This window comes from Pleurodeles waltl, chromosome 11, assembly GCF_031143425.1.
Source record: "Pleurodeles waltl isolate 20211129_DDA chromosome 11, aPleWal1.hap1.20221129, whole genome shotgun sequence".
In the NCBI taxonomy this organism is placed as follows: domain Eukaryota; kingdom Metazoa; phylum Chordata; class Amphibia; order Caudata; family Salamandridae; genus Pleurodeles; species Pleurodeles waltl.
In genome coordinates this window covers 139,918,427-139,943,702 of record NC_090450.1, presented here as the reverse complement: position 1 = coordinate 139,943,702, position 25,276 = coordinate 139,918,427, and the positions used below count along the sequence as shown (strand labels likewise).

The 25,276-nt window shown below is 42.1% G+C and overlaps 1 protein-coding gene across 3 annotated transcripts in view; it reads right to left on the bottom strand.

Annotated features, from left to right (window-relative positions):
- The window catches only part of CCNL1 (cyclin L1), a 214,846-nt gene extending 197,934 nt beyond the window's left edge, over positions 1 to 16,912 (bottom strand). For 2 of the 3 annotated variants that reach the window (XM_069213289.1, XM_069213290.1), the window contains exons 1-3: positions 16,548 to 16,912; positions 16,383 to 16,457; positions 9,265 to 9,374 (exon numbers count right to left, since the gene is read on the bottom strand). In XM_069213289.1, the coding sequence (XP_069069390.1) occupies positions 9,265 to 9,374; positions 16,383 to 16,457; positions 16,548 to 16,799 (437 nt within the window). In that variant the 5' untranslated portion in view covers positions 16,800 to 16,912. The remainder of the gene's footprint in view (positions 1 to 9,264; positions 9,375 to 16,382; positions 16,458 to 16,547) is intronic. The other variant, XM_069213288.1, reaches the window with a different exon arrangement.
- Between the last annotated feature and the right edge of the window lie 8,364 nt (positions 16,913 to 25,276).

Genomic DNA, 25,276 nt, shown 5'->3' with positions numbered 1-25,276 from the left:
CACTGAGTGCCAGCCAGAGGTACACAGTGTAGCTGGAGATGCCTCATCCCGCATTTTCCCCAGCGTGAAAACTGAAATGAGACAGCCATCTTCCACAGCCGCGCGACTGGGGTGAGCAAAGTGCGAGTGGTTGCAACGGAACTGGGTGTCCCAATGCCTGCCGCGCTAGTGAATACTCCGCTAAGCAAAACAGAACCCAACTCTTTCTTCTGCGGGGAGCAGGTTGCCAGCCCACTGGTCCCCGTCAGCAGCCTGGAACGCAATGAACACTGTACCAAGAATAAAACGTCGCCCGCAGCATGGCTGGGAACACAGGCCGCCCTGAAGCATACTTCACAGTTAAGTGGCGGCCTTTTGGTATCTTCAATACGGCAGTCTTGTGTTGCGGGGAGCGCTATCACAGGCACCACGAAATCCATCACAGGTGGCGGTCTAGGGCGTTGCGCCTCATAGTAAAATGATATGGGGCTATTCAAAAAGAGCCAGGTTGCAGAGAGCGCATCTGGTGGACCAGGTACGCTCTCTAAAGTGGTTTACAAGTTGCTGTATTGCTGATAAAACGGGTGCACATTAAAAGAGGCATGTATCGCGACCTCACAGGCACCGCGCTGAGCCAAGGAAACGCAAGTTGGAATCTAAAACTTTTTTTTGTTTTTTAAATAAAATAAAAAAAATTAATAAAGGATTCGGATCAGAAAGTTAAGTAGAAAAAAAAACTGAAGCCGACAAGCCCTGGGACGACACTCCAGAGATGCAAAATGGAGGGACCAGGAAAGCAAATTACCCACTGGCAAGCAAGAACAGCTGACCAGAAAAAATCAAAAGCAATGGGAGGAGTCAAGCCCACAAAGTACTTACAAAAGATCATCCTGATAGAGCAAGCGCTGTCTAGGCTCAACATAAAAATGGTGGAAATGGACAGTTATGAAATTAATCAAAGAGATTCAGAAACAAAAAAATTAAAAATATATGTTGTAATTAGATGAGCACGCCAAAAAGACATCTGTGAAACTCTGGAGGAATGACAGCAGTTAAAGAGCATGCATACCCTTATGGTAGCTCTCACAGAAGAAAGAACCATTAATAAATTTTTACTCATGGAAGATATGCACCCGGGTCAGGGAACAGGGGCAGCACTTTCTCAGTTATATAGGAGCCTGAGCATGCAGACAAACACAAAGAAATTTCAAAAACGATTTTGTCCTAAACTATTACAGATAGATGCCCCTTTCTTCACACACCCTCCTTTTTTTTGCCCAAGGTAAGGCTGCATTTTTACAGCCTAGCTTGACAGCCCGCTGAATCCAGACAATTATGTGAGAACCACCAGGAGAGGGGCTTTGGCTAGGCCAGCATGTTGGAAGCCAGATGTACAAGTTTTGGTTGAGCAGTAGGTATGTGCTTCCACAAAAAAGTGCTTGCCCTCCACACAGCTGTTATTTTGTTCATTTATCCAGCTGTTTGAACTTTAAGGGGCACAAGCACGTCATAGTAATGCTATTAAAGTGTCTTAGAAAGCTAGAGAATTTATGGTGTTTTTCTCTGGCAGCAGCACAGATAGGAGGCAGTCATTAACGTACACGAATTTTAGGTATGGCTTGACTGTGCATTCATAACCAGACCTACTGGCATTGCCAATGCTTGTCAATACATTGCAGCTGTTGAACGCTGGTACTCAAATACGCATTGCATTGGTGTGAACAAATTAAGAGTTAGTAAATGGGCAGATTACTTGTGGCTCTATCAATCTGTAGTGCCCTTCAAGCTAGTAGGCCTCTAACAGCAAGAATACCTGCCACAATTGGGCAATGGAGGCAAGTATAAGTATCCCACAATATAGTTACATTTTACTTTTCCTTTGACAGCAACTGATCATTTGCTAAACAAGAAACGGGTGAACTTGTGGCATAGACGCCTGTTTTTCAATTAAGACCAGGGATGCCTGATTAGGTGCTGATGAGCTGCGAAATGCAAGCAAATGTATTCTGTGGCCATCCTAGAGAGAAACTACACGAGGCAATGATGATGGTAGCACGATCTACAGTGTCTAAGATCACGAGCAGATCCACCAAAATAAGAAGGAACAAAAAGCCATTCTCTGCCTGGGCTAGAAGTCATCTGATAGCCCCTGTCTTATATGAGATACATGTTCTGAGATAGGCTGGACTGTCTGCTATTCAGCAAAGAGTAATACTCCACAAAATGTTGTAAAATGACTTACTGCCGTTTTCTACACAAATCTGGAAGGCTTAGGGAAACTTGCAATAAGTCAAGATTGTGCATTATCAAAATTCTAAAGCACGGGCTTTGTCCCTAGTGAAGTTAGTGTGTCTCACAGCAATAGGCAAAACACCTAAACTTACCAATTGACTTTCTAATAATGCTATCAAGGGTGCAAAAACAAATTCCCTTTTTTTGCTGTTGACGGACGTTCCTTCAGTCACCTAAATACCTGTTACGTGTCACTCAGATGAGCAACCTTCGGGTCCCATTTGGACTGCTGCCTCAACATAGAACCCCAACTGCCACCCCAGCCAAAAAGGTTTTGCTTCCAAGAAAGCAGTAAACAAAAAGATGGCCCAGATCTCAAATCATTAGTAGAATATTGCGTAGAAACCCCTCAACTAAAGGAATGCTCTCCATACATACTTTACCCCTTAAGCCCAACAAGGAAGCTGCTACTAGGGCACAACGAAGCCATTTTAAAAGGAAATGAATGCCTGGTTTTAAGCATGGAATCAATTTCTTAGAGCTGTAAAAGTTACTTCTACTTCCATTACAGAATGAAATTGGCCAATAACGGTCTTTAAATCTCTGCATAATTTACTCTACTCGGGAAACCCAATCTGGTGTGCCAGCAGTCCAGTAAAGTGAAATGTTTTTGCAATACTGAGACTGTAGATAACCAAGTTAATGCATCACACAAAATGCTGGATGTTTTGGCAAGCAGGTACAGCACCATGTATGGAATGAGCAAATTTTAGGCAAAAGATTAAGAGCCAAGCACCACGCACACCCACAGCAAGATCCCTTCTAGTCCGGTTCTACCACCCCCTCTACTTTTTTGACGTTTTTATCAGGGCATACAAAGGGTTTTTTGACTCAGGATATAACTAATACTTTAGCTTATAGACCAGATTTGTGGTCTTCCAAGAGGTTGTTAACTAGGCACTCAATTATTCCACCACAGAGGCGCCACAGGAAAATCGTCACTTGCTCTGATCCTCCTTTACAAGCAGGAGAAAATAATTCATATTCTGGTTTCGGTTCAACAAAAAAGCATGGAATGAGAAGGCGCAACAGGGGAAGTACTCTGAGGAAAACAGGCAATTACACTCAGTATCGAGCAGAAAGCGGGAGAAGACGTGTATTTTTCTCTGAAGACAGGCTTTATCCAACAAAGTGTTCTCTTATCTTCATGTGGAGATGACTGTCATAATCAAGCAACGTGAGCCTGTTGAGTCTTCTTGGATGTTTTCATTGTAAGCAATGCAGTGAACTGAATCTTCTACACCAACCATTAAAAATACTTTTAGTGATTGGTGCCTTATCACCTTCCACTTGATTTCTTTCCCTTGCACATTTGACATACGCAGGATTTTAGTTCCTATGATTCACTGAAGCATTTCTGAAAAATTGGACATCAACCTATTAAAGATGTCTTGCAAGTATCAATCTTTGGTGTATAACCAATATTTTATCAGTCAGTTTTGTCATTTCTAGTGAAAACCAGTGAAAGTTTAGCCCATTATCCAACCGAACTCCTTAAATACTGAAAGTGTCCAGAAGCTCCCAGGACGACTCCACTCTTGCTGGAGAAGTTTAACTTTATATTCAAGCGATCAAATAGAGGAAGTATTATTCTCTCCCTACAAATGCCCAGCTTCTGTATGCACAGGACGCTACAAATCCAGAATTACACTTCGAGCTAATCTCCAATAGAGCAAGTACTGCAAAGTCAATAGTTCTAGAGCCAAGAGGCTTGTGATGCATTTTTTGTAGTTTAACAGTTGAGACAGAGTGAGAGACAGAGTGAGAGACAGAGTGAGAGACAGAGTGAGAGACAGAGTGAGAGACAGAGTGAGAGACAGAGTGAGAGACAGAGTGAGAGACAGAGTGAGAGACAGAGTGAGAGACAGAGTGAGAGACAGAGTGAGAGACAGAGTGAGAGACAGAGTGAGAGACAGAGTGAGAGACAGAGTGAGAGACAGAGTGAGAGACAGAGTGAAATGTATGCATTTATTGTCTGTTAAAAGTTGCGAGCTCATATTTATGGTACGGAGCATACTTAAGAATTCATTTACCATTCTATGATGCCAGCCGGGTTTAGAAAACATTTCTGCCATCTTGGTACAGTAGAACAATTAAACTAAGGACAACATATTTTTTGTATAATTTCAAGATGACAGATTCTTTGATTATAAACCTGGAGGCCGTCTTTGAAAAGTAAAATATTGATAAGGTATATACAACAACATTTAAAGATGGCCATCAGGTTTTAAAGAAGTGGCTGTCTTAAAGCAGCGCATTGCATATGAAATCAGCAGCAGCACTAAACGCAAGCACCTTGGAAGCACAGTCCGAGGAACACGCAGAGCCATTTAAAAAACAAGCATACAACTCAAACAGTATACGGTCGCATGTGCCTAATTCGTAGAATAATGGGTGCAGGTGTCCAAAAAGGTGCTCAGAAGCCAGCTGCCAGCACTAGTAAGTGTCAGCGCAGCAAGCACCAATTCTACATAGGCTGGAAACAACAGGCCTCTTTATTCCACTATTGGGCATGCTCTCCCCCTTTAACTTTTGCAGGTTTCTGCGTTCTCTTTTCACAAAAGGTTTATCCGTCTTTCTCTTATTCCTTCTTTCCCACGTGTATGCTCTTCCCTCCATTGGACTCTGGAAATGTCTGATGAAAAAAAGTGCCAGTGGCCCTCACCGGCTCAAGTAAACACTGGCTGTCACAGTGACATCAAGTTATTGGCAGAAGTGGGCTGGGCCATTGCCTCAATCTATATGCTGTCCTGGGTGTAATCAAAAGATAAATGGCCCCTAGATGGCAATGGACGAAAGTGGCTAACGCAAAGACCCGCTATCTATATTATTTTTATATATTTGCCTTGGCTACGTAAGGCAGGTGATGCGTATCTAGGTCAGAACTAAATATTACGCATATTAAGAATGTTCTAAGCCAGTGGTCCTTAACATTTTGACTTCAGTGGACCTTCTTTGAAATCACTAACTGAAAAGGCATTAGACTTACGAAATATTTTACTTAATTTACAAACGAAATATTTTACTTAATTTACAAACAAAAACAATCACAAAAATTGATTTTTCTAATGTGAAGGTTGGGGTATTCATAATGTGTTTTTTTCCTTAAAAAAAAAAATATATATATATATATATATATATATGCTAGACTGTGGCATCTCATTACTTTTTGCCGCTAATGCACGCTCACTTTTTACACAGCATTTTAAAATGTTCAAGTTTGCTTTTTTTATGTATATAGTTTAGTAGTCGAATATTTGTCCTGATTTTCTAAAAATATGCGGGCTCCCTTTAGGTGTTGAGGACCCCCGGACCACAGATTAGAACCACTACCCTAAACCATCTTTCCTTTTTATTCGCCTTCCAATATACTTGCCTGGCGCATCTGCCCCTTAGCCTTGGTCTGCCTGTAAGGATGTAGTCAAATGTGTTACATTTACTGTACCTCCTCTTTTTCGAGTGAAGCTCATTCCATCTTAATTTTATGTTGTCATTTTCTAACAATGGCACAAACCTGCCAAACAAGTGCTCCTTTCTAATCCGAGAATCACATTATATGAGTAAAGACTTTAACGTTTATAAAGCTCTGCGGTTCAAGTGGTCTGTGGAAAAAATGCACAAAAGGACCAGTGCTTTTGATATTTTAGTCAGACTCTCTGCTTCCTTAGCACCACCGACTTGTATTTACCATTTTACTTTTAAGGGATAAGAACAATTTATATGATTCTAGGTTACACTACATTGCGCAGTGCTGGCTTTCACATCAGATAGTTGAGCCATCAAGTGCAGCCATCATTGTAAACTTTACTGCATATGCCTCACTGCTCTAAAGCATACATTCATAGGGCCTTACACACAATTCAGCAACAACACGGAAATAAAAGCAACTTGGTAATATTTCAAAGCAATACTTGCACAAAAAAAGTATTCAGGCTCAATAAAATTCTGGGTTGTTTTTCTATGGTAATGGATGGTGTTCTCGCTGCCGAAAAGCATAAGGGTGCTGAGCGCACTTTAAAAAAAAAAAAAAAAAAAAAAAACTTTACTTTTCAGATACATTTTTAAAGGCAATGCCTAAGAGAATAATTGTTTTAATAGCAGGAGCACTGCTGGTAAAGGTACCAAAATTGCACTCTTGGAAATGGCTGTATGCTCATCACTTCAATAACATAAAATGTAGCAATAGTGGAAATTCAAACCAAGTGGTTGATCTGCTTTATACACTACTGCTAGATGATCAGCCTCTACCAACATGCACAAATATTTCAATAATTTCAAATACATTTTTTAGATACTAGCTGTTTAGCCTCACCGAAACTTGGGTTGTGCTTGGTGCAGTTCAAAATATTGCAAAGATCTTATTTCGCCTGCACTACGTTAGTGAAAATGTGTAGAAAGATTGACGAGAACTGTTGCAGGAAAGGTGAACGGAGAGGTACCTTTTTCACATCCTATGGGAATTGCATTAAGTGCACCGTTATTGGGACTGAGTCGTATATTGCATGAACGCATTATGTGAAAGTACAATGACTTACAGTTAAGTGGTGCTTGCAAAACATACGGGAGGACACAGATTTGAATCGCCCGGACGTGGACGACTCTGGGACTTGCAATTGCCCAATGCAATTTTGCACTTTCTTGAGGGGCGGAGATGGCACCATCTTTGAGAGACTGGAAGGGGGACATGGACTGGTGCATGGCTGTGGAAAGAGTGGTTTAAGAGATCAGGGGCTGTCCTAACACGTGGGGCAAAATCTGGGGTAAATGGAACGTATACTGAGGCGGCCAGTGTGACCCCCCCCCCCCCTTTAGTTTGTGAATCAGACTGGACATAACTGTTGAAGGTGCACTGCTGAAAACTAGCTTTACGGATAGACAGGGGAGACTGTGCCCAGAGCAAAATACGATATATCCGATCTTTGTCCATTCTGGAAAGTGATGAGATGTGATGAGTTACCTTGTTTTCCTACGTCAATAAAAAGATCTTTAAAAATAATTAGCTATGCAACATACAAAAACAGTGACGCATGTGAGTGTCCATTAAATGACTATAATCTAAACCTGCTTTTAGACAAAAAATTGCAATAAAGCCTGTTGGCATTTTATTCACCAACATACTCAAACAGCGGATTTTTGCTAGTGCTTAGTCCTTTAAAAAAAAGTCTTCTGACAAGTTACCTACGCACTTTACCTGAAGTCGCACTACTTAGAATTCAGAATATGCAACTCCAATATGAATGAGTTTTTCAAATTCACCACCCTTTTCCCATTGAACAGTCAAAACTCAAATTCGTACACTGGTTGGCATAGATTGTCGAATCTGAAAATTCTTGTGACTGTTCGATTCTTTTGGAAGGACTTATTATCTTGCAAGATGCACTACAAAGCAGATTGTTAAACTCAATTTTCTCAGTTACCCTTGTCAAGTCATCTGAAACTACCAACTCAAATGTATTTGCGGGTCACACAAAATAGTTGCATCTTTAACGTCTGTTTGAAAAATAAAAATTACCCTTTCGGACAGGCCAACATAGAAAAAAAAAAAAATTAAAACGGGTGGTGTAATGACTTCTAACAAGGACAGACTCATACAGACAGCCCAAAACACCAGCCCTTAAAAATTGGGAGACTGCCAGAAACTGTTCCAACAGAATGCAGCTGTATCATTTCCACAATATTTATGTATCACAACATCTGGACTAGTCCTTTCTTTACAGAAGACTCTTAAATCACAAAAGCATTACAGCATGAACCACTTGGAAAAATGGTAAAGATTAATTTGGATGTTTGCAATTGCAACGTCAAAGGGGCATTCATTGCATCCAAATGATAACTGGAATGCACTTACAAACATATTTGAAGACAAATAGCTTTAAATCAGGTTCGAAGGTGTTTGCTATGTCAAATAATTTGCTTTGCTGTAAGACCGTAGCTAATAACAGCTACCACTTAAAAAAAATATATGACTTGCCCAACCAGTAAAATGTAGTCCATGCGAAGTTCACAGCACAAACAAAAGACAGCCTACCAAAGGATTATATTGATTACGACAATTAAGGTACAAACCACTGAAACACTATTTTATACGCATGCTCGATTACACGGGTCTTACTATGCTAGCAGCCAAAGTTGCTTCAATAGCTACAAAAAGAACAAAATAGTCCTACTGAATTAAAATTTAAGTCCTTCCATTACAAATAAATTATAAGTTCATAAATATTGACATAACTTATGTAACTTAATACGATATACTTAAAACAAAAGCAATACCTGAGCTGTGTTCACTTGCAACTGTTTAGGCTTCGAGATCTCGTTTCCAAAGAGCTCCAGACTTATTTAAAACACAAGCATAACTGAAAAAAACCACTAGGGAAAGTGGTATTACTAACAGGTTTAGTGTACTGTGCAATAGTGAAGCTAAACAGTCTTCAGAATTGCAGAATGAAGACTGTTAAAATTGGATGTTTAAGTCTGCAAATCTGCTTGTAGCCCAGATAGGAGTATTCTGGCTCAGTTACGATTGTTTATTTACATAAAAAGTATACCCTTCACCCAGATGCAGCAACCATGCTCTGAACCGAAATTAAAAATTCAGAACACGGTGGCCAAAGGAAATCTGCAATTGGCAGACAAGAAGGTAAATGTAGCTTCATAGAAGAAGGTAACAAAATGAAGTCATGAGTTACTACGGCATATGAATGGAGAACTACAACTGCCATGCCAACCGCAAATCTGCAATTAGCAACAAAAAAAAAAAAAAGTTCTTAAGCGCTGATAGTCATTTTAAGTTTTATCTTGCCCCGAACAGTGACTTGACTTGTTCCTCTGTCTCTGCCGGTGCAAGGAGGGAAAAAGGCATATTTTCATTCCTTTTACTTACACAAAGTACACTTTCCTGAGGGTATCATAAAAAATACAACTAGCACATTGAATTTGTTTATATTTAACAATGAAAAGATATGTACATGAAAATATTCACATAATTTGCCTTACCTTTTTCCTCTTAACTGCCGTAAATGATGAAAAACGTTTATTACATCTCTTATACGTCGAGGTGCTTCTTCAATTTTGGAAGCGAGATTAATGCAAGCCATGGCAACAATCTGAAAAGAAGCCATTCAGATGAAAAACTGTTTCCACATCTCTTCACGCTGACATAAAAAAAATATTTTTGCAAACTTTCTAACAAATTTGCAAACAGAACATAAGTACCATTACCTTTAAAAATATAGTACCGCAAGGGTTCATTTGCTAGGAGTTAGCCAAAACGGGAAAAAAGTTAAGCTGGTGGACGTAATACTATGCACATGCAAGTGACAAAACGCCAAAAAACATACTCATCTCAGACATTTTGTCAACATGGAACTGCAAAAATAGAATGGCATGGCGGTGTAGATTAGCTGAGTGAGAAGTTACCGGTCGTACAGAGCCTCTTCCTCTAATCAAAGGGAAGGGATTGATTCTCTTTTTAGCAATACTAGTTTATCACGGAGGCCAGCAGGTCACAGACAAACCAATGGCCCGATAAGACCTACAACAAAAGGCCCCAATCAGAGCACTCTTTCCATGAATATGTGGTAATTTGGAATTCATACCTCAAGATTAATCTTTGTAAATAGGGTACTAGGCTTTCAAGACGAATTTTAAGCAGAACTGAACACAAAGGATGGTAAACAGGTTAAGCAGCGACTAGGCTCAACAAGATGCGAGCATTATTACAATCAAAACAATATGTTAACAGCATTATCAATAAGATGGGAGATACAGGCAAATAAAAGAATGAAAATGGATCATCAGAATAAGCAGGAGGACAAAGTGAAGTGTGCAATGGACCAGATGGGAAAAGTTCACAGCAAAGACGAGCTTTAGTGTGAAGAGTGAGTAAAGTATTAATTTAGAACCCAGCTAGTTTAATGAAAAGGGTGCAGTGGGAGGCTGGGAGTAAGGAGATATAAAGCACCAAGCATGCACACGTAGGGGTGATGGATAGCTAAGGAGCTGGTTAAAGAAAGTACGTAAATGTTGACAGTTAGATGGGGAAGATGATGGTGCAAAGAATCAATGCTTTGTAGGGTTAAGATGAAGTAAAGAAAGATAATCAGTAACTAAACATCAAAATGTGGTCCAACAGTACAATGAAGAGTAGAAGCAAATGAGAGGATAATTTCGTGGCTGTGAAGTGGAAAACGCAAAAAAAAAAAAAAAAAAGGAATAAGAGGAATAGTTAACAGGACAATTAATAAAAAAAAAATGTTTTAAAATGTGACTAGAGCCAGGGTTGAGCCAAAAATAGAGGCTGTGCCAAATAATGTCACTGAAGTGTACACTGCCAATGCTTATTTAGCTGATGCAGTACAGCACTAGCAAGAAGGGAAAGAAAAGGGGGAAGATAACGGGTATTGACATGTCATGATGATATCATGGCTCAAAGTGAAAACATGTGCTTGCGTCATCATGCGGGCACGATTTGTTTTTCTAACATTTGTCATACCAAGATATCCGATGGCTCTTGGGGATCTAACAAAAAAAAAAGCGGAGGTGCAAGAGTGGAACAAGTGAATGAAAAGGAAACAAGGGGAAAATTGAGGAGCTTCAAATGGGTAGCAATTGAAAAAAAAGTGAAAACCAGAAAAAAGGGGGCAACACGCGGGAAAGCAAAGAATGGAGGGAGCAACAAGAAGCATGGGGTACAGGCGGACCAGCACATGGAAAATGACAAAGAATAAGAAAACGCGTCCTCATGGACTGCCCATGAAATTGGTAATTCCCCAATGTGGGCAGTGGAAGGGTACAATCCAATCACAAGCATTTGCAAAGCAATAGGCCTCGCATTTGCGGGAGTTAAGAATTACTGGCGTTGTAAATGCCAAATTGGACTTTTCGTGCCACATAAATTGGTCAACTCTCCCTTATAATTTGGTCCTTGAACACAGCGCACGCGAATGAAGCACTTGGTGTTGGAGTGAAACCTAAACATTAATTCATGAAACGAAAAACGTCAGTTTAAACAATACTATCGTAAACTTAATTACAATACTTTAAGTTGATTGAAACAGAATACTATAGCGTTATGTTGCAAGCCAAACCAAACTCCATCCGGTGAATGTAAAACACAAACAATCTAAACTCCACATCAGGATGATATAAGACACTGTGGACAAACTGCTCTTTAAGTTGTTCATAAGGATCGGTCTCCAGTGCAGATGGAGAAACTCGTTTAGCTTCTGGTATGCTTCACAAATGTCCATACCCGAGAATACTTTTCAGCGTAATCGATTTGGTGTACAGGCAGTGGAGTCTTAAATCTACCTTTACTGTCGACATTATAAAATAACAAAGTAACAGAAAGCGGGATGAATGTATTGGAGCTCTAAAATAAAGTCACCACAACTATGCATGAAGCAGGCTGCACAAAAGGCGGGACTTCATAGTCACAATGTACATTGTAAAGGGAATTAACTAGGCCTCCAGGGCACGCAGCGCTATTCAACTTGTCAATGGTGTGTGGTGGTACAGTCGAGATCCACAAAAGCACAGAGGCTGCACTGGCATATGACTTTAAATTATGTTACAAAGGCCCATGCAATAATCAAGGCAGGGGCCATTACAAGGTATGGGGTGACGGCCTCTCACAGTAGCTACAAGTACAATGAGCGTGGGGAGGGGAGGGGGGAGTTTGCAAGTCCATTTCAGGATTCAGAAATCCAAAATAAAAACATCAATGAAAAAAATTAAGTAAAGAAGGTACAGCCAAAGGCAAAACACCCCTGGCCAACCTTGTCGCTAAGGACACATGCTAGGCCCCAAGCCAAACGGATGCGTCTAGTGGAGGTTGTCCTCTTATAGCAGGTGGGGTGCAAAGACTAGCCACAGATCGAACCCCAAAGAAATCCCCTAAGAAATCCCCTGCAGCAATAGTTGGCTGCCATGGCAGGGGGCTGGGCGGTTGTGTGTTTGAAACATGGGAAAACTAAAGTGTATGGCGAACTGAGGAAAGTAATTATTAGCAACACTGGTCCCTATACCAGGGGGCATCACTGATACTTACAATGCATCAAATATTCACCAAATTTCAGAGATTGTATTACGCATTTGATTTTACATAGCCATAAATCAGTCACATCCCCGGTAACGTACAGTGAAAACTTGGTTGGTGCTCAGACTTGCTGCACACCACGATAAAGCCAGTTCAATGTGTAACACACAGTGCTTTTACATAGGACCATTAAAAAAAAAGTTAATTAAACTGTTCGTAAAAGAACAGTAGGCAACGTTTCTATCCCCTCTAGATAAGAGATGGCCATTAGGACTAAACAATCTGTGAAGGTAGATTGAAACCAATGTGTTAGTACAGATTGACGTATTTTTTCCAGTCTGAAGTAGAAACACTTGCCACCATCAAGAGCAATATGCTTAGGTGCATTGGATAACAATAAAGTGAAGAAAATCACTAGGGAGGACGCACTGTAAGGCAAATCACGACAGCCATACAGATGTCGATATGTTTAGGTCATCAACGGTCGAAAATAAAGGAGTTGGGCATCAAAAAAAAAAAATCATACAAATGTTATCATAAAAGAAGTGCAGGTACAGGGATATGAATAGTCTACTCTGCCTAAATGTAATGCTCCTAGCCAATAAACTTCTCACAAATTGTGGGATCCTGGACAAATATTGTATTTCATCAAGTCAACTTTTTCTCCATTATCTAATAGGGGTGCACCTTCAAAGATGTGCTTTCAGCAAGTCTGCTGTACACAAACTATTTTTTTTCACTAGACTAAATTTTTTCTCCATGTTTAACACAATTCTAGCCCACATTTAGGGTAAGTAGGACCCCTGACGAGCCTTAGTTCATCAAAAGCATAGTCATCAGGGAGTGGGCAGGAATGTTTGTAGTCCATGTTTCAAAACTGTTACTTTTAATAAACATAATACTAGCATGACGTGGTAGCACATTTTCCCCTTAAAATGGAAACACTTTCCCACTGACATGCTGTTTTAATGATACAACTATAAACGTACAAATTATTTTTTTTTAAGTCAGGTTTCAGCAGACTTATCATTTGCACTTCACCAAGTATTCTGATTTGTTTTGATCCAATTAAAAAGTTGTCTTCATCACACTTCTGAATTACAAAAAAGTGCTTCCATAACTGCTGATTATTTAAGATGTATAGTGTTAATTTACAAGCTATTTAAAAAATCTGTTAAAAAACGGAGTCTTCCGTTTTACTATTCCTTTTCCCCAGCACCGATGTCACAGTTCACTTTATAAAATCCTCTAAATATGTAGAGAAGAAAAGTAAACTCCAATTTCCAAGATAAAATAAGGATCCATCTGTAAGAAGACATAACCTGACATTTGACCCCTTTCTTTGAAAGGCCAGCAAATGTGACCAGATAAAAACAAGACAAAGGCATCTTTATTGCTCATTCACTTCCTGATGGAACAGAACACCTGTTCTTTTTCAGCTGAAGTTCTCACCAGAATGGTCCAGCACACTAAAAATAGCTTACCCTAATATAATCTGACTCGCCATTGCGAGTAGTTTTTTCAAGGTCAGGGAATTTAGCAGCCAACGTGCTTTGGAAAGGAGCTGTCAGACCCAGTTTCCAATGAAACACCGCCTTTTCCCCTGCAGCAGCTGCAAGGAGCCCGCAAGCAGCTTTTAGCCTTCATCCAGTGAAGACATCCTGCCACTTCTTATCAAAGCACATGCGCCTTACGGCTGTTGCTACACGATCCCGTTTATAGGTGGGCTGACTTTCTAAATTGAGTACTTTTCCGGCATAGTCCCCCTGTTCCCCACACTGGGGGTCGCTCATAAATACAGTTGCACTTTGTCAACTAAATCCCTTTACTGCTACTGGTTGGGCACAGGGAGCAGGGTTGCTACATCAGTACATAGTAAAAGACACTGACATTCATTGAAATAATATTTAAAACGAGGCATGGTTCTGGCTCAAATGCATAAAACTGTTAAAAATTGACGGTTATGGTTAACAAGCACACCATACTTTTTTGTTTTAGCATCCATTACGCACAAAACACCAATTTGCCAACAGCATACACACGCAATAACAGTCACATGGAAAACCACAGAGTGAAGCGAGTTATGGGGTGTGTGTGTACGTTGATAAAACTCGCAAATTTAAGTAAAAATATAAGTTGTAGGTAATAGGACTTAAAGTATGAACAGATCTACAGATTCACTAAATACGATACATTCCATGTCATTCAACATGTCATGGGTAATATAACGTGCGAGGCCATAAATTCATGATAGATAAGCAATAACGGTCGAATTTCAGAGGATATAGATTTTGCTTTAAAATCTTAACTGTAATTTAAGTTTTTTTCAGTGAATATACATGCCTAATACTGGTAGTCTTTAAATTAATGAAAATAATATTTATTGTCCTAGGATACGATACATACCTACTTGATGGACACAACATATTACCACCAAAACTAAGGGGAGCTTACATTTTTGCAAAACTTAAATTACTTTAGCGGGAAATGGAGGCTCTGGAATTACAGGAAATACGAGACTTCACTAAGTCACACCAGCAGGGCTTTTTCGAAGTCTAGGGTTTAGTCCGGAACCTTAAAAGAAGACAGCTGCAACAACACCCTGTCCATGGAAAAAGTTTATCGCTACAAGTGCAACCCATCTTTTATTGAAATCCTAAGTACACATACTGGTTGGTAGTGGATCTACCTCTACTGCTACGTTCAAAACTGAGGTCCAAAGCACAACCCTCCAATTAAAATCGGATGCACACACCAGTACAACACAGGAAAGCTGCATACCCCGGCTGCTGAACCAAAAGCTACATAGTGCCAGACAGGACATAGGAACAGCAGCCATGTACGACGGCAAGTTCACAGGGGAATATGAAGGGCAAGTATAATTTCAGGAATAACATCAATCCATCAACGGACACCTGCTACTCTGCAGTCTCTCAAACTCACACAGCACTCAATTTAACATGCACAGAGAAGAGGACAGACTTTGTGGTGGTTGCAAGGATAAACCACACGCTTTACACAGGTGAGAAACAACGGTTCAAAAGCATTTAGCCCAGAGACCAGAACTCAGCCGCAAGCCACCATCAAGCTACATGTAGTTTGGCAGGAAGGGAAGTTGGCGACCCCTGGGTAAGGGTGGGCGTACATACTGTGTTTATCACCAAGTAAGTATTGCATATCCTGTACTAATAAATGTCATTTACAAAAATACACAACACCACCAAGTAGGAGAAACTAAATTAAGGAGAACAGTCCAATTGGGAAGGAGGTAAATTTCCAAACTAGTAAGTTTGTGGAGAGAACTAAGTAGAGAGGAATCAAAATGGGGCAAGCAGCGTGTTGTCCCTGCTTTGTAGTAGGATAATCATTCCCACTATTTTATGCTCAGTGAACATGGCAAAAACAGTTATCTATCGGTTTCACGGCGCAATCCAAAAAAAAAACGTAACAACTCACTGTCTAGCCAGTTTTTAGCCCCACCTTACTCACTGTCAAGTTAGCTTTCAGCCTTGACTTACTCACTGTCAACCAGTTTTTAGGCACATGCCTCTTAAACATGACGTTTACGGGACTGAAAAGACAATGGGTAGTGTGCACTTTCTTTTCGTGAACTAAACCGCCTCATCGAAACAGATTTCTCGACTTGTGGCGGGCCTCGGTGAGTGAAGCAAATAGGTACCGTAATTTAGGTGCTAGCTGGATGCGTCCAGGTAAAAAGTTTACTTTTTAAGTGTGACTGAGCTTGGAAAACGCAAGATGGCAGCGAAGCAACGGGCGGATATGGAGAAGTGTGAGGCGGACACCTTTCTGTCAAACTACAATAACCTGACAGCTTTGACGTGCAGCTTCTCAAATGTCCAACAGCATCCAGAGACACAATAGGGGAGCTTTATGTCAGGTGGCGGAGTGGGGGATGGGTCGTTTCCTGGTTGGCGACATGGTTATTGTACACTAAAAGAAACTGGGAAATTCTTACTTGAAAAGGAAAACTATTTTTTTCTTTCAAGCAGGAAGCAAATGGCGTGACTACATAAACAGTCAACAAAAGCGGAGGACACACTACGAACAGACTCACCTCGAAACTGTGTTTAACGAATGACTTCGAGTAAAAGAAGCGGTGAAACAGCACCTGGCCAGTGGCCATCGCCACCTGTGAACATTGAGAAGAGAAGTATTACTGGGCCGCTTCTTCCTCTCGCCCCATGCTGGTGGTTTCCCATACCCGGCGTCCTTCACCCACCTGCGGTAAGCGAAGTAAGATGCCGGCGGACTGTAGCATCTCACAGCCTAGGATACGAAGGTCGGTCTCGGAGTTCAGGTCCAAGCCGTCCAGCATGGAGGGCGTAGGCGATAGACGCTCGTCCGGTATCAGCGAGTTGTCGATGGTCAGATACACCTTAGAGTACAGCCGGTCACCGATCAGGATGCCGTCAGCCGCGCGGGACGACGGGGTAGCAGCGGGCGCCGGGTGCTGGCCCGGGCCTGACGCCATTGCTCTGACAGACGTTCTTGGTACGAAGCGAGGAGGAGGGAAGCCCAGCCTGCCGCCGACCAGTGACGTTCGCCAAGCGCCGGAACGAACGCAACCACGCCAACCGGAAGCGGTATCCATCCGCCGGGAACTGACTCAACGAAAGAGTCCCTTTCCTTTGGCAGAAGGTCCAGTGACGCTTCCGTCTCCGAGCAACGGCTCTATGATGCAGGCTCTCGTCACAAAGACAAGCCGGAGCTGTCAGCGAGGGCAGTGTCTTTCACAAGTAAGAAAGGAAGACTTTACCTCTTTTAAAAGGGGATTCTTCCAGTTGTGTCGGATGACACCTATAGACAAATAACAAATAAAAACCGAAAGGGCTGAATATTCCGATGTGTATATTGTACACGCGTACAAAGGCACGCGGAGCTGCGGGAGCGACCTTCCTTCACAGCTGAGCTGTCTGGAATGAAGGATAAGTTTGATTCCAGACATAAAGTGGAACGGAAAGACGATCTAAATTCCATAAAGGTAGAGTATGACAGAAACAAAGTACAAGCACAATGCGTTTCTCCCTGCATCAAAATAAAGTACAAATTGTGCAAACTAATAAAGAAAAGTGATACTATATAGTGAAAAGAAAGAAGAGGAAGAAATAATACAAATACATAATATGGTCATAAAAAATAGTATGCATTTTAACTATCTTTTTAGATGCATGAGCTTAAGGCTCCGTGAACCTAGAGATACCGTTTTGAACTTTGGAAGGCTTTTTAAAGAGTACACAACCATTAGCCCCCCAGCCCTTGTTGACAATTCAGATGGAGCAAGAGTAGACAGTAGGAAATGCAACTCTTGGGAAGAAGTGTCTGAACCGCAAGATGTGGATGATGTATCGTTTCAATGATGTGATTCCATAGCCTATTGTTTAGACGTGAGAAACTAGGGAGTTCATCTGCTCCCAGGGTTTGCTGAGAACAGATTGCACATTGGGTACAGGGACATATCGATTGCTCCAATTACGTTTTAGTGGATTTATTTTAGTGTTTGTTCTTGGAGCAGAGTATGTGAACTAGGGATTCTTTTAGGAAAGGCCACATCTAAGCCTTTCCCTCTCTCTGACTTAGGCAATAGGTATGTCTGCTGATTTATAGCTGAGAATACTTTACTGTTTCAAACATTTCTATTGCTTAAGTGCCAGTGTTAAGTGCTAAGGCTGCAGGCACCAAAATCAGCATGTTATTCATCAGAAACTGGTGACAGGGTGTGAACGGGTTGCATGTAGAAAGCAACACTCACCTGGTCCATTCGGTGTCAGTCCCACAATGGCAGCTTCCGGCCGGACAAACAACCTTGAAAATAATGGACACTGGTTAGACAAGGAGGATGGGAGAGGGTGGAGATGGAGGGAGGGTTGGAAACTAATGAAGAACTCATACATGCATGAAGGGGGAAGTCAGAGAGAGAGAGAGAGACAAAAGAACACAAGGACAGCAGAGAAAGGGAGAAACGAACAAGGCATAGACAGAGGAAGGACAGTGGAGAGGAACAATGGAGTTACAAGAACCAGAACCCAGTGAGGGAGCGAGGGAAAGATTAGGACAAGCCATGAGCAAGACGGTCAGAGAAGGAACTGCCCCCAGGTGCCAACTGCACATGAGAGCAAACGATGAGGAGAGTGGAGAGAATGCCGAGTGGTCCAAAGACTGGTGAATAGCTCCAGTAGATGCAGATTTGCCTGCCACAAGCCTAGAAGGTTGTGGCTAGCCGGGTGAGTGGCGGGGAGATAAACCCTCAGCGGACAACTGCATGCTGACTTTTCATTTGTTTGTTGGGGATTTTTTTTCTCTCTAATTTATGTTACTCACCTTAGTATCTCACAGGTGAAAGGAAAACCCAGATGGGACATGGAATGGGGTGTGCGGTAATCCCAGTGGATACAATCACAGGTAGGGGAGGCTAAGACATCATCAGAAAATTATTTTGAACCAGAAACATAGTGTGATAACCTTGAAAGTAAGGACCTTATAGAGGAGAATCCACAGGTGAGCACTGGTGAGAGTACTGGTTTTGCTTTCCAACCCAACACGATAAATACATGGAATAAACGTAGATTAACAGAGGAAGAGGGCATCCCATCCCACCCAGATTACTATGGAAGACTCGAGGGAAGATTTTATTCTTTTACCTACTAGTCATTCTTCTTTTTTCCTAAGGACACTGGTGGCACCATCCAGCCAAACCTGGGAACAGAAGAATACAGAAAAAAACACCACCAGAAATCTAACTTGCCTTCCGGGGCATCCCACTAACCCCACTTCCCCCAAAGACAATTTCTATAGATTGTCTTTACCTCTTTTATAACCTGCGTTATAATTGTTTTTTGGTTTCACATTCAATTGAGTTTGCTAATGAAGTCATCATTGGCAAATTAGACAATCCTTATTTCCACATATCCCTCCACTAGGTGCTATTTATCGCATCCATTAAATAAGGAACCTCATGGTATCATTTCATGGTATCATTTTTTACCTTGTGTGATAAAATTTACCCGCTTCCACAAAACAAGGAGACCTACATATATAAGGCACAGAGACAAAAAGCCGCCCTTTATGGGGCGGAGATTTGGGAGTTTTTAAACACTCCCATATAAACAGCAAAAAATTGATTTACAAAAAAACTGTTCAGCTTGCCCGTGAGTCCTCTGAATGTCTCCCTATATCTGGACCTTGGGCTAAAAGTTTTTGCAGCCATAGTCTGTCAGTGCTGTAGTACTAAACCAGAATCTGCAGTACAGCTGAAATAAAGTTCTGTGGGTAAGCCTTACATGATGTGCTGCATTAGCAAGGTGGAAGAAATTTAGACTATTGTAAGCATTAAGTGATTATGTAATGGCATTGGGTGTTGCAAATTTCAGGGTGGCATCATGAGTGATAAAGCCAGAAACCCCACACATTATAAAATCCATTTATTGGAGCTGGACCAATTTGGTCCATAGGTGCCAGCCTGGCGTCAGTAAGATGACTATTTTTTAATGTTTAAATGTGCACCTATGTTGGATTTGGATCTGAATGCCATTGCATTGTAAACTGGTGAATACCCCTGCCCTGAGTGCCCATCTGCATGTTAAACTGGTATCTCGACTTTTATTTGAGCTCTGGCATCACACTAATCAGGCATGTAAGCAGGGGTCAAGACACATCACTGGTAATCTGAGGTCCAGAACCTGTTCTATAACCTGGAGGAGCACTAAGCATGCCCTTATAATGGGCCTTGGACTAATGTCCATACCCTGAGCTTATCACATAAACTGGTGGTGACAGTGTGATGCATGTTTTGACTCTGTAGTGTGACAAGACCGTTTTCGCTGTGTCAAGGACAGGGAAGCCTATTGGCCCCTCTCATATGAAGTTCTACTCATATTTGAAACCCAGGACTTTGCGGTAATATACATGCACTGGTCATGGTGTGCATGACCAGTGCATGTATATGCCTTGAATGTGTAGCTCATAAATGGCAGTAGGACTTGTTGTTGTATGAGTCTGAGAACCTCAGGCTAAGAGATCCATTTTGGATATCCCTGCTTTGGCATAGCAGAGGATGGAGAAAGAGGATAGCTTCCACACAGACGGTGGAAGTGTATTGCCTGCATTTCTGTGCCTAGAGGGTAAAGATCCAGACACCAAAGTGAAGAAGGTTGGGGGTGTGTGGCCAAGCTTGAAATAGAGTTAGACGTGCAGTATGGAGTTCCCGTCCCGGACAGATGAAAAGGTGGGAACAATCCTGACTCTGGGATAAGTAGAGCCCCTCACAATGCAGTCCTCCCAGGGACCAATCAGGACCAGATCCTGGCCAACTAAGTGGGTCAATTGGCCAGTGATGGGGCGACCTAAGATGGCGGCTGCTCGTGTTTGATAGAGCGGCTGCCGACGGAGGTGCTGACCTAAAGAGGCAAGAGCTGCTTCTTGAGACTGCATCTCTTCCCTGAGCCTGTAGCCCTGACCGTCTGATGAGAGGCTACGCCGGACTGAGACCCCGGGTCGCTATCGTCTTGCGGCAGGCCTGGAGAGGGGGAGCAGCAGGATCTGGGATGGGGCAGGAGCCCAGACACCAAAGTGAAGAAGGTTGAGGGGGGGAGGCCGAGTCTAAAATGGAGTTAATGTTTAGTACGGATATCCCGTCCCGGCTAAATGACAAGGTGGGAATAATCCTGACTCTGGCTGTGGCAGAGGGTCGGACCACACAGTGACAGGTCGAGGCTCGGATGATGGACAGTTACCAGTTGTGACACCCATGACGGCGGACCAGATGGGTTAGGCTAGGGTGGCACAAGACTAGGCTCACCATGGGAGGGTTGGAATAAGAGTTGGCCTCTGGCAGTGGGGGACAGGAGCAGACTCAGTGCCCACTTCAACCCACTGGACCTTACTATCTTCAAAATCACCTAGATGATGGTGGCGACTGACCACGCCTCGGAGGTGGACTCATGTACTGTTGGTTTGTTTTTCAGGTTTAGGAACAATACTTACTGTGTCTTTGGGGGCTGGTTTGTTGTACAAACACAACACAGTAAAGTGGAACGGGGGGTTGTTGTGGGTTGCTGCTAATTTTCTTGTTTTTTAGGTCAAGCTCGCAAGCGCTTTGACCTGTTATAAGTATTGTTGGCTTTTAACCACGCCCACCTCACGCCCATCACTTTAACTCATTCATGAGCTTGCCTTTCAAAAATCCCTTGATGTCATTGGTAAATGCATTATGTTTGTCCCGCCTTGAGTCTGTTTTTGTCACGCCTTGCAGACTGCCCCTGTTACATGGATTATTTCATGATTGCCGATATACTTCAGCGTGGGCAAACTATTTGTTTTATCTCTTCCCTTAGTGCTACATGGCAGGCATGGAGCTCACGGCGCGAACAGGTACAACAGCGTGAACTCAATCAGAGGTATTAGAGCGCTGGTTACATTGTTCACAGGCACCTATTCAGAGTAATTTCTTGTGTCTCTCCCCTTAAAACACTTGTAATGGGTGAATGCTTTACTAAAACAGAAATCCTCAAAGCAAACGCCGCACACACGGCAGAGTGGGAGAGACAATATTATAATATTCACTGCACTCAGGAAAACTCAACCCATAACACTTTGCAAACAATCTTTTTCAAAACATTTTTGCTCACAACTCAGCCTGTGGTGGTCCTAGGACAATGGGACCACCACCAAAACATTCATGACAATACGCTCTTTCCATCTACATCATCTTATTGTCCCCACACTAGGTTAGTGGGGACCCCAAAATAATAATCCCTCCCACCATGCAGTGTTTGTTTAACCTCTATCATGGCTAAAATCTTTGTTTTACAGCAGAGAGTAGGTTGGGTTTTAAGGGTCTTCTATGTCATATTATTGTTATCTCTGAATATGTGTTATGTACCATGCCCTCCAGGGGCTGAATATATGGTTGCACTGCATTACCATGTGCCATTTTTGTTTGTGTGGCCATGCACTGTATGGGCTAACTATACAGTTATATGACCATGTTTCTTATAACTGCTATTTCCATTTTCGGGTCCCCTAGGGGTTGCTGTAAGCATTACGGTCATATCAACGTATTAAAATATTCATGGCCTGGAAACTTGTCCCATAATGCTTTGCAGGGCATTACTTTTTTTAAAAAAATTGCTCGCAACTCAGCCTGTGGTAGTCCTAGGACAATGGGACCACCTTCAAAATATTGACCTCAATGTGCTCTTTCTGTCAATATCATATCTGGGCCCCCACACTCCAAAGTAATACACCTTACTACCATTTATTATTTTTTTAAGCTTACTCATGGCTGAAACTTTTGTTTTACAGCTGGGAAAAATTATGTTTTATGAGCCTTGTTTGTAATATTATTGTAATAGTTCTGTTAGTCTTGAAAATGTGCAATGCGCTATGCCTTTGTGGTAGGATGGTAGGATAGATACACCAGACTGCGCGGGTTGTCTGTGGTTTAGTAGATTTGGATTTATTGGATTGATAGGTAATATATAGGCAACAGTTACAGATGATTGTTCTATTCTGGTGGGAGGTGGTGACTTCTCCTTCAGGCGCGTCTCTCGTGTCCTCCTCTTCTTCTCTTTCTCCCAGGACCGCGCAGGAAGCGTGAGGAAAAAGAAGAATATAGAATTGGTAAGTGTGGGATTGGGGTTTTACTCTCTTAGTATTTTCCCTCTCTCTCTCTTCTTCTCGCCTGTATTCCCCTTCCTCCTGTCTTTTCTCCTTTGTTTCTTTATTCTGGCTTTCTCTGAGGCCTGTTCTATTTCTCTCCTTGCTCTCTTTCTTTCTTTCCTTCCTCTGGGTCGAATATTCTAGATATTCTTTTCTTCCTGTTTTCCCCTTCTCGATTCCTTGCTTTTAACTTTTCATCATACTCATTTACGACTCTTCTTCTGTCTTCTATCGCTCTTCTGTTCGTTTTGTTTCTTCCCAGTATTTCCTGTTGTGGCCCCGTTTCCCCCCCCCTTTTTAGGTGCTCCTCGTACTGTGTCGCCCTTGGATTTCCTTTGTACGTAGTGCTCCCCGTGCCTAGTCCACTTTAGTTTTCCAGTCCTACGTAGTGCTCCCCGTGCCTCGTCCCCCTTTGTTTTCCCTTCCTTCGTAGTGCACCCTGTGTCGTATTCCCTTTTCTTTTCCTTTCTGGCCGTCGTCCCGCCCTTTCTCCTTGTACCGCTCCCAGTACCTGGAAAGGCCACGCTTCTCCTGAAGCGTGGCGGCTTTTCCGTTCAGCTTCCTGGGTCCGCTGCCGTCCTCAGGGTTCTCGTTGATTCCGATTCGGGCGGCGCTCCGCTCCTCCACGGATTGGCTGCTTCTGTTCTGGTCCCGGTGGTTTCTCCAATCGTCTGTTCCTCCAAGTTCGCGAGCTCCGATGCCTCCCAGCTCCTATTCCCGTCGTGCTCGTCCGAAGACAGAGGAAGCCGACTTTTAAATCCCGGTAGGTACTGCGGTCTCGAAATACAACCAATGGTAGCACAGTCATCCAGGGTCATTTCCGGTGCAACAAAGGCAGAGTCAGCACAAGTCCGGGCGGAGTGTGGGTCGGATCGAGGAGACCCATCACAGCCCTCTAGGGTCCAATTATATAGCTACACTGCATTACTTTCTCACATTCATTTTCATGTGGTTATGGTTTCTAAGGACTGACTGTATGCTTAAATGACAAAGTTTCTTCAAATGCTGTTTTTATTGTGGTGTCCTCTAGGGCCTGTTCTGAGAATTGCAATCAACATACTATAATATTATAATATTTGCAGCACACAAACTCACTCCATAATGCTTTGCAGGGCATTAGTTTTACAAAACATTTTTGCTCCTAACTCAGCCTGTGGTGGCCCTAGGACAATGGGGCCACCTTCAAAACACTCTTTCTGTCTACACCACCTCTGGGTCCCCACACTAGGTTAGTGGGGACCCAAATAATAATCCCTCTCACCATTCAGTGTCTTTTAAACTTTCTCATGACTACAACTCTTGTTTTACAGCTGGGGAAAGTTTTGTTTTAAAGGCCTTGTTTGTAATATCATTGCAGTAGATCTGCTAGCCCTAAAATGCTCTCTAGGGACTAAGTAAACGGCTTCACTGCATTACTTTCGCCTATGTTTTTTCATGTAATTACCCCCTCTTGGGGCTAACAATATGGTTACATGACCATGTTTCTTACAAATGATATGTATGTTATTGTGCTGGGCTGTTTGGGACACTACAGTCTAATGCCAAAAGTTTATTTCTGATAAAGGTTTATATGAAAATTGTATATGTTTTAATAATTTCTCCTTAATACAATTATGACCATAAATCAGACCAACTTAACATCCTTATTACACTATGACAGTTTGAACACTCTTGATATGTTTCGGTGACCCTTCTGGTTATTTCTCTTGTTACTCTTCCGTGGCTGTCTTGTGCCTTTTTTGGGGGAATTGTATTAGTCAGCTAGCAGCTCTGTAGGTGGGGTAGTGAAAGTGGTATTCTATTGGAATTAGAATGGCAGATTTAAATTAGGATTCTAAATGGCAAAGTTTTCATTTTTGGCTGCAGATAAAGGAAAAAGGTAAATTGAAGTGCTCTAGTTATATGCAGGGCCACTGGAATTATATGGCAGGAAAAGATTAAATTATGAGGCAGGGTTGACCAATTTATGTGGCAAGAAAAGTCCAGTTATGATTTTACAATGCACTAGCTGTAACTCAAATGCAAGACCTCTTGCATTGCAAATGCTTGTTTAGTTTAACTTTACACCACAGTATAAGAATCTCCTTGGTTTGGTCGCTCTTTGGGCTAAATAGTATGGAAGGGTTGGAGAGGGGAGTAATGCCATGATGCATCCCATACAGCTGTCAATAGTGACATGGAATGTTAATGGGTTGGGTAACAAGGTAAAAAGAGGGCTGTTTTATAAAGCATTATCTCGATACAACCCAATATTGTCCAGCAGCAGGAGACCCACCTTGTAGATGCATAACA